The sequence below is a fragment of the Taudactylus pleione genome, unplaced genomic scaffold (genome assembly GCF_031769625.1).
Source record: "Taudactylus pleione unplaced genomic scaffold, aTauple2 ptg001382l, whole genome shotgun sequence".
NCBI lineage: Eukaryota > Metazoa > Chordata > Amphibia > Anura > Myobatrachidae > Taudactylus > Taudactylus pleione.
The window spans coordinates 506,317-516,855 of NW_028285782.1; the positions used below are offsets into that span (position 1 = coordinate 506,317).

General features: G+C 43.4%; 1 protein-coding gene across 2 annotated transcripts in view; it reads right to left on the reverse strand.

The window, feature by feature from the left end:
• The window catches only part of SMTN (smoothelin), a 72,205-nt gene extending 62,009 nt beyond the window's left edge, over nt 1-10,196 (reverse strand). For both annotated transcript variants that reach the window (XM_088463490.1, XM_088463491.1), the window contains exons 1-2: nt 10,041-10,196; nt 123-213 (exon numbers count right to left, since the gene is read on the reverse strand). In XM_088463490.1, coding sequence (XP_088319616.1) covers nt 123-213; nt 10,041-10,186 — 237 coding nt within the window. In that variant the 5' untranslated portion in view covers nt 10,187-10,196. The remainder of the gene's footprint in view (nt 1-122; nt 214-10,040) is intronic.
• Nucleotides 10,197-10,539: the final 343 nt, after the last annotated feature.

The following is a 10,539-nucleotide window of genomic DNA, read 5'->3' on the forward strand; positions in this document are numbered from 1 at the left end:
TTTGTATCCCTTCAAATAGAGCTCCAGTAACAAGCTGCTAATCTAAAGGCATTTCTATAGCTTTGAATGAAGAAATGTGGGTTATGGCTACATTCCCACCACAGACATTGTGTAATATGTACCAGTGCCGTCAGCTCATCCACATTGTGCATCTCCTGTAGTCGTCCTGCCAGGGCATTCAGCGCGCTCTGTTGCCTCTCTTCACTGTCAGCCCTTCAGAGAAAATAAAATCCTAGTGAGATACTAGACGATGATAAGTTGCAAAACCTCTCAATAATGCCCCTAAAAGTGCTGGGAGGTAGGGAAGGGAAAAAAGATTAACCCGATCTCTAAGAACAGCGTTTCCCCCAACTAAAGTCCTCAGGGACTGCTAACGTTACAGGTTATGCAAATAAAATAATTAGCTCAAACTGTGGATCTTTTAAATTGTGCAAGATGGTAATAAATACACTTGTGCACCAATCAGGATATCTGGAAAACATGCACTGTTAGATGTCCCTGAGGCCTGGAGTTGGGAAACACAGTCTTAGAATATGGCAGTTGCTAACAGATGTGAACACACTAGTTATGAGCTAATGTATAGGCATCGTAGTGACTGAACAATTGTACGTATGAACATTGAATAATCAAACATTGATTGTAAAACACTGCATTGTTCAGAAATGTTATATGTAGTGGCCTGCATCACTGTATATGATCACATCACAAGTTAAATCATTGTTTGTGAACCCCTTTAATCTATAAAGGCTCAGTCACTAACAAAAAAGGTGCAATTACTTTTGGCCCAGAAAGCAGGCAAACAGCGTTATAGATGAGCAGTTATCAAACTTATCAAATTCCCTGGTATACCAATTGGTATGGTTGAAACACATTCCTAGAATTCATAGGACATGGACACTGGCTCAGAGTTCAATAATTAGTTTGCTTGTGTACAAAAACGACTATATGGACCACAGCAGCCACCTTTGACAATGAGATCCCCAAAACTGTGACAGGAACACATCTGTAATAATACCCCTTTTACACCAAAATCTCAGGTCTGACCCGGGATTTGGAACACTGTTCCAAACCCGAATAGACCCCCTTTACATTCCAGCCCCAACCTGCATGGGTGCAGTTTTCTGCGGTTGAGCCTGCTGTTCCTATGATGTAAAAGGCTCTTTGGTCAAATGACCCAGGTCCCCCCGTTACACTCCTTAGTAACCCGAGTCCAACCCTGCTGGCTACCTCGGTTGGTTTGCCAGGTTACTGGACCCAGGTTATTATTCAGGGACCCTTTTACATTGAGCCGTGACCCAGGTTGACAGAGTAATAACCTGGGTTATTTGGGCAGTCTAAAAAAGGGTATAATTAACATATGACTGCTTTATAAGACTACCTTTCCTGCACCACCTGCCAGTTTCAACACAATAAAGCAGTGTACTGTACCTTTAAAGCAGTATTAAGTACTATTTACAACATGGTAACAGACTGTCTTTTTGAAGAAAGTATCCACCTACACAGGACAGAATTTATGACCTCTGGAGGAAAGATGCCAAATGTCAGATCAGGATTGAAAATCAACAGGAAAATTCAAAGGCTGGATTAAAAATCACACAGCATTCTGTTCTGCACATGCCCATAGAGTGCCAACTAAGGATTTGCCTCAGACTTTTCCTGGTTAGCAAGTAGCATAATAGGGATCCAAGTAAAGTCCTAACTAAGACGAGAGATGCTGGGAAAAGTGTAATAATAAAACTAGAGTGGCATGCAACACTTATATTTCAGCAGGAGTGTAGGGAGAAAAAAAAAAAGGCGGGAATTTGAAATCCAAGATATGCATCGCTACTTGGACATCCATCATAAGAGTAATGGCTAATAAATCTTCACATTTCTATTCCCCATCTGAAGCAGTAAGTACATAGCAACACCCTGCAATCCTGGGTTATCTAGCTATTTTTTGCATATTGAGATTTTTCTGTGCATTTGCTTGCAGCCATCAGCCTCAGGTCGTGTTCACACTAGCTTGTTTTTGCAGAGCACTGCGCCCTGCCCATTTTTTAAACTGAGTAATGCGCCAGGTCTTATTTGGAACATCATGCTAATCTCCAAACTAGAACAGGCATCAGAGAACGGGGTTTGCCCCTCACTGCCTCCTGGAATCGGGACTGGGTTGCCTCTTCCCACATTTTTTCCTTTCCCAAAATCCCCACCAATGTCTGTGCCATGCCAGCTCTGCAGTGAACAGCATGACTCCACAGGCTGTCTGCTTGGTCTCAAGCACCCTCTTGCAACTGCACTGGGACTATGCATTGTCATGCCCACTGTCCAGCAGACCCTACCGTATTACCTACAGCTGGATTCTTGATCGGTAGAGAGGCGGAAGCAGTGGCGTAACTTCATCCCAGGTGCCCGAAGGCAAGATAAATGTTGGTGCCCCCCCCTAAATTAACCACCCCCCCAGCACCTATGCCAGCCCCAGCTGCCGCCGCTCCCCTATGCAGCTGCCCCAGTTGTGGTCCCCCTGTGCAGTGCCCTCTGTAGAGGTCCCCCCTATGCAGTGCCAACCTATGTAGTGCCCCCCAGTAATTGTCCTCCTATGCAGTGCCCCCGGTAGTAAGGGCCCCTGTAGTGCCCCCAGTTGTAATGCCCGAGTAGTAATGCCCCTTAAAGTGCCCCCAGTAGTAAGGGCCCCTGTAGGCCCCCAGTAGATCCCAGTAGTAAGCCCCCTGTAGTGACCCCAGTAGTAAGCCCCCTGTAGTGACAACAGTAATGCCCCCTGTAGGTCCCCAGTAGTAAGCACCCCGCGCGTACGTACACACACAAAACAAAATACTTACCTTAATCCCCGCTGCACTGCTACTGCCGTCCGCCCCGATGCCCGCACCTCGGAACTATGGGAGTGACGTCATGACGTCACTCCCATAGTGCATTGAGGGGCCTGGAAGCCGGAGCTCAGGAGTGAGCTTCGGCTGCCGCTAGCGCCGGGGGGGAGGGAGGGAAGGAGCGGGCGCCCGCTGATAACACACAGCGGACGCCCGGCAAATGGAGGGTGCAGGGGGTGCGACCGCACCCCCTGCACCGCCCGTAGTTATGCCACTGGAGGTGGAGCGCCGATCAGCGGCGCTCCTTCTCCATGCAGTGCCCGGAACGGCCGGGGGACAATGGAGCCAGGTGCCCCCTTCAGGGCTGGCGCCCGGCGGCAAAAGACTCCATTGTCTCCAGGAGTTCCGCCACTGGGCGGAAGACTCGCCTCCTTCAGCCAATGAGCGATCAGCACCAGGGTTTCCATAGTAAAATCCCACCGCTGAGCTCTCATACGGGAAGTACTGTCCATAGAGGACGGTACTGTGTCCGGTGGCTTGCGCATTTGCATTTTTTTGTTTTGCCAAGACCCCACGAATTGCCTACATAGAAAGAAGAGGACCCGAAATTCGCATAGGAGCCGGTGAGTATGGATATTTTTTTATTTACAGATACCCTATGGATTCTACTTGGAGAAGAGGACCGATGGGCTTCAGGGATAGATAGGAGAGTATGTGAGAGTGTATGCATGTGTGTGTGTGTGTGTGTGCGTGCGTGCATGTATGTATGTTAAATAAACTTTTACTTTGTATGGTGTGTGTGTGTCCTGTGTTTATTGTATTATTGCTTTTGCTGTGGAACTACAGGTACCAGTGGGCCCGTAATGCCCCGCATGCTGGTATTTGTGGTTCTTCAAGTACCAGCATGCGGGTAAAAAGGCTTGCTGGGACCTGTAGTTCCACAGCAAAAGACTATTTTCAACAAGTTCGAATGCACTACACTATCAACCCGGCATCCACCGCTCCAGTCTAGGCCTGGGGTGTCCTGGAAAGGGGGGACCCCAGCTCCCCAGGGATCCCAGGCCAGGGCTGACTAACGGTCAGGGTTGATGCTTCGGGCATTATCCCCCCGCTAGAAAAAGTCTGGTGCTGGTTCTGGATAATACAGGGGAACCCTACGCATTTTTTTACTGTATATTTCCAGAACCAGGACCGAATCAGAGCCCAGTGCTGGTTGCGCAAAATACAGGGGACCCCTACATCACTTGTCCCCTGTATTTTGGCAACCAGAGCTGGTTCATACTAGCCCGGTGCTGGTTGTTTTTTATATGGGGAGGGGGGGCTGGGGCAAACGCTGTTTTTTTGTTTTTTGGGTTTTTTTTTTTAAATTTTACCAAGGCTTTTATTTTATTTATTTTAAAATCACAGCAGCACAGACTGATCTCAAATATCCGTCCGTGCATCAGTGTTTATTTTTTTCAGACAGATGCATGCATCATGGATCTCCCTGATCCGTGCAAGCATCTGTCTGCTATCCTGCACGATCTAAAGATCAGAAAATCTTTAGATCGTGCACGATAGATCTTGTGACACATCGTGTCCTGGAGTGCCGGGGAGAGTTAAAGGGAAATAGCTCACGATATCGCATTGTGAGCACATAGTCTAGTGTGTCCACACCTTATGGGGCAGATTCAACTAATTGCGAGGATTACTCCCAGCTAATTGCTCTTCCCTGAGCCATCCAATTGAGCGCAGATACCTCGCGTGTTAAGACCCAGAGGGTGCAATTAAAGCAAACTTTCCTCGCAGCTTTAGCCATTGTCTCAAACACTGGTTCATACTTCGATAATTGCTTCAGTTCAACCCCTTTTCTACTGTACTATTTGGAAGATAGAAAGCCATTGTATCGCATTGGGGGCACTGTTGGTCATTCATATTATGAATTGGGGGCTAAATTGTGTGGCTTATTATGAATTGGGGTTACCGCTGTAATGCATATTATGAATTGGGGTCACTATTGAGTAATATCAAAAGCCGATACAGCTATAAATTATGCTGTGAAACGTCAGAGGGCATGGGGATGGAGGTAAAGGTTTGTTGTGCCATGCCTGCATCACATAATACTGACAGATATAGCTAATTCCCAAGTCTATCAGAAAGGCAGCACTACCATTTACAGTAATGTTTCCTACAATTTCTGATGGAAGCCAAGGAGGAGTGCTGATCCTGGATTAAGCTCTCTAAAGCGATTACTTAATCCAGGAGCAGCTTGTTGAGAGAATATGTGCATTTCTATGTATTATGCCAAAGAAGTGCCCTGATCGCCTACAGTTCTGGTCAACATTACTGGTACCCTTGAATTTTATGTACAACCTGTACAATATCTACAGAAATAAATGGCAAAGTACCAACTTTGAATAATCTGAACATTTTAATAGGATGCCCAAAAACAAATGTAACGTCAAAGACAAAGTAAAGAAAATGTGACCTGGATAGTTTTAAAATCACCGTTCCTTAATATTTGGTTGCACATCCTTTGGAAACAATGACTTCTACCAAACATTTCTTGCAGCCTTCTATAAGCTTCTTGCACCTGTCTGCTGGTAGTTTCTCCCAGTGCAACTTGTTGAAGCTCTTGAATGTTTGCAGGATTCCTTTTCCCAATGGCAGATTTCAGCTCTCTCCAAAGATTATTAATTGGATTGAGGACTTTCCTTTTCAACCATTCTTTTGTGCTTTCAGATGTGTTTTTGGTCCTTATTGTGCTGGAGAACCCATGATCTTTTTCTCAAACTTAGTGTTTTTTTACTCTGGATAGCACATTTCACTCCAAAATGCTTTGGTAATCCTTTGATGTCATGATTCTTACATACCAGTCGGCAAAGCAGCCACAAAACATTATGGATCTTCCACCATGTTAACTGTGGGTAGAGTGGTATTCTTCTCTTTAAAAGCTTAAATGTGTTGCCTATTAACAAATCTCTTGTCTGCATTGCCAAAAAGCTCTATATTGGTTTAGTCTGACCATAGAACATATTCCCAGAAGGATTGTGGTTCGCCTTGGCACGTTTTGGCAAAAATTAGTCATTCCTTTTTTTGTGTCTTTTTCAGCAGTGGGGTCCTAATTCTCCTTTGCACATAAAGCCCTTCTTGGTTTAGTGTACGTCGTTGGTACGGGTTGAAACAATCACGCCTTTAGCTCTGGATATTTTAGCTGGTGTTTTTTTTTTTTTCACAGTTGAACCAACCTTTAAAAGACTTCTCTAATCGATTTTCCTCTGTCTCCCACATCCAGGGTTTTTCTTTACAGTTTCACGAGTAGCAAACTTCTTAATAACATTCTTCCATGCTGAAATAGGTATGTCAAGGTCTTTGGGGATGGTCTTGTGCCCGTTAGGGGGTCTTGTATTTGGTGATAGCAATACTTCTGAATGTCTCAGACAGCTGTAATCTTCAACATTATTTACCAAGAAGTAGGAGAGAATTAAAAGTGGCCTTTTTACACATTAAAGATAGAATTCATTGGTTAATTCAAGCTATGTGAGCACTGGCAGTTTATCACATATGGTTAATTTCTAATTTATCACAATTGAGTCTAATCTAGCTAATTTTTTTCAAATTGATTTGAATTGCCCAAAGAGTACCAATAATTGTGTTATGGCAATCTTTACATTATTATACCATTTCTTCCTATTGCTTTCTCAAATTGTATTGTTGTTTTTTTCCTTCACTGTTCTGTGCCAAACATGAGTGTCTACAGACCAGAGATTCTTCACTACATTCCTTTTTTTTCCAGAGGAAGAATTGAACATGGTGTGCTTAGAATTCAGGGGTGGCAATAAGGTTGATCAGAACTGTATATGGCTTCACGGCTTCCAGCAGTGCATATTGCACAATAATCCCTGAGGGTACCATGTCCAACTTGCAACAGCTGCTAGTCAACATCTTGAGTCACGGCCATGTTTCTACTGCTCTCAATGATGTATATGACATTGACTAATATTACCATTGTGTCACTCCTCACATCGATTGCTTCATCCATAATCCCCTATCACTTACTCCTTAAGGTGCATACACAACGATTTTTTGAACGATTATCGTTAACGATATAGTTAATCGTTCAAAAAATTGTTCACTTTGAGTTAAAATGATGAACGATTATCGTTCATGCACGTTAACGTTTGTAGTTCAGTCACACTGACCAACTGAACGATTTTCATTAAGGGAATATGCAAAAATAGTTTGTAGTTCAAAAAAATCGTTCATTACACTTTAAAAAAAATCAGACAGAAAATCAGACAGAAAATCTTTGGTAACAAAATTGTTGGTAACAAAAATCGTGTGTGTGTATGCAGCTTTAGTTTAGGGCCGCACATTGCTGCTGAATAAATACCACCATTCCCAGTAGTGAATAGCCTGACTCAAAGTTCTTTGTTTATGCTTGGTTCTATTTTATTATGGTGTTTGTTCCCAATTGGTAGTTGTATAGTTTGCGGGCATTATATAAATAAATGTGCTGCATAAAACATATCACACTCCTGGGCTCAAATGTAATAGATTGCTGCTTTAAATCTAATGTCTGTATTGCAGAAATCCAACTTGCAATTTATTTTAAGGTAAAACCAGGTTGGGTTTGTCTAACATAAATGGTCACTGCAAATCACCAAATATCTGAACTTTTATTTCTTAAGAAACACGTGGTGTTCAGATAAACGTCTGATCCGCACTAACAGCTGAAGGAGGTGAACGGATGAAGGGGTTATGTAACAATATTCTGTAAAGTGAAGGTAATATGACCTAGGGATCATAGTAACAATGTTATGTTACATGTTGGTAGTCCATTTGCTGATAGTTTGTGGATAAAAGAGATATGTCCAATTCATGTCAATTTATCTTTAACTGTAAATATTTCCATTTCTTCTAAAAGCAACATAACCCTGTAGCCACTCACCTCTTCAGTTCTTAAACTAAATGGTCAGTGCAGCAAGTTTTTAAAATGGAAAAACAAAAGTTGGCTGGAGGAAGGAGGTGAATAACACTTGCACTACTGGTGCTGATTCTGAAGCGTTTAACATCATCAATTAAAGGGAACTGTTAAATAGCTTTGTTGGCACTAAAGTGTTACAAGTACGACTAAAATACTCTTGATTCAGCTTGTGTCCCTTGATCAATGTATCATATCTGCATGGACTAGTCACCTATGCCACTAATGCAGTCCCATATCTGCTCGTAGTGTGCCGATATGACAGTGTGCACAAGTGTTTGCGGATTTTTATTCTTTGAGGAAGAATTATTTGACCATTTACTAGATTTTTTATTTAATTTTTTTTTAAATAAGATGGACTAATGCTGCACTACCACTTAGTGAGGGAGCCGAGCATTAAAATGCCACCATCTCCAAAACCCAGGGGACTACGCTGTGCAGCTGTGTTTCCCCAGGCTCTGAGGTTAGTCCCACAGTCCTTGCTGAAATCTGGGCTATGTGATGCTTTGGAGAGTGGTTACATGTTGTCAGTACTTCTATTCCAGGCCATGAGACTTTGCTGGTTAGTCTGCATCAGGAAAAACAGTTCACAGATGCTAGCTTGTGACGTTTCTGCTACATGACTTATTTACTGCCATTACATTGGGCTCTATTTATTAACATTATTTTTACTAAAATAAAGTGAAAAAGGGTGTTTTCACACCCTTTTCACATTATTTTGGTTTCACCTGTAGTTCTTACAGGGCAATTGGAGTAGAATTAGTAAAATTCTACTCCAACCCCTAGGTATCACTTATTTTTAGTAAAGCAGATCGCATTTCCCATAATTGTAATGGGAAATGTGATCCGACCAGAGTTACTAAAAATAAATTGTAAAAAAATACCGGGGGAAGCCCTGTGATAATAACGCCACCTTATCCAGGGTCTCCCCCGGGTTACCGGGCTCACACTCAGCTCTAACGGGGAGAGCAGAGGTGGGAGCCGGTACCAGTAATCAGCTATGTGGTCTAAACAGACCGCAAGCTGATTGCTGTAAAAAAAAAAAAAAAAATGTAAACAGTTTTTTTTTTCACTTACCTGAATCCAAGGACCGGTGATCGGGGCTCCGGTGATGGCTCCTCTCCGGTCAGCTGGTCTCCCACAGTGCACTGCTGCCCGGTCATCAGGTGATCGGGTCCCAGTGCAGTATGGGAGATCACCTGATCGGGAAGCCCGGAGAAGATCACCGGAGGCCAGGAGGATACAGGTAAGTGTAATGAAGGGATGGGGGGTTCGCGGTGGTCCGCGATTGTGGGGGGCGGGGCTTAGCGTCAGTGGGGGTAGCAGCGACGGTGGGTCGGCGCATGCGCCGGCTCTTAGTCGCGGTGTTTTTTCCGAAAATACCGCGACTAGAGTGCGGATGGGATCCGCAGGGACAGAGCTTTATCGCAAGCTCTGTCCCTGCAAGGGATTTATAGTAAATCCCTGTGATATTGCCTGAATTCGCAATGCGAATTCACTCGGTAATATCACACTACAATCCGCATTCAATATGCGGATTGTAGTAAATAGAGCCCATAGTGTTCATTTTGTTATATGTAGTTAAAATGAATATAAATGAATGTGGCCTCTGCTGCCTGTAGGTGTATCTTAATTGTGTGCTATTGACAATTAACATTTTGCTTAAATAAATAAATAGCACACCACCAAACATTTTCTAACACATTGGGGGCAATTCAATTAATTCAAGGGAGCTATTCAGTTTATTCCCAGGACCAGCCCAGAGGCTGCATTTATCATGGATTTCTGCAGGCATCCTCCAAAGGTAAGTGCAGAAATCTGCATTAAGTAGGGTTTCAGGGCTGGAAGCGAGTGCCAGGGGCAGTGTTGGGGAGTAACTGCATAGCGCCCGGTACTTATCACGGTAGAAAATACCTCACACGTCTAATCCCGTTCATTCATCCTGTTCATAGTGATGGGAATTAATTGAATTGCATAATTCCACTCAAATGAATTGAGTCAGCCCACTGATTGTTAGGCGCAGGGCTGAAAAGGTTTCCCAAACATTTGTTACATCACTGAGTACTTACAAATTGCAATGTTCAAATAGACACCCACCAATAACTTTAAGGTGAAGCGTGTGTGTTGATCTATTCTTTTTATACTTTTGCGTTACCTTTACTGAGCGAGCTTTCACACGCTGCAAAGCTTCAGACAGGGCATTAAAAACCATAACCTCATATGGTAAGATCAGGTTCACTACCATAACCGGTGGTAACAAACATCTCACCCACCCAGGCTGATTCTCCTTGTCTTCCTGTCCATTGTTCCGCTCTGATCTGAAGCGTTTAGAGGCCAGGGCTTCCTCACATCTTTCCAGTTCCGCCATGCGAAGTTCCCGAATCGCTGAGCGGATCTCCCGCCTCTCTGCTAGGTCCATGGTGACTTCCAGCTGCAAGACACAAATTACATGTGTGGCGCCAAAAATAATATATGCAAGGGGTTTTGGAAGATTTAGACAAAGTAAACTGTTATGCATATCGGATGCTGAACGACTAAATGCATGACTATTCAGATTTTCCATATTCAAAACAAGATTTGTTTATGGAAAACAAGATTTACAACCCATGACTGGAACAAAATCTTTTCAATCCTTTACTGATAAAGCGACAATGCTAGATTGCAATGCAATGTACCTAAACAATTGTGCGCTCTCTTAATAATGCTGGCTACATAGGCACAACATCAAATTTAGGCCCATATCCAGTTAGCTGCGATAACGTTAAAATGGGG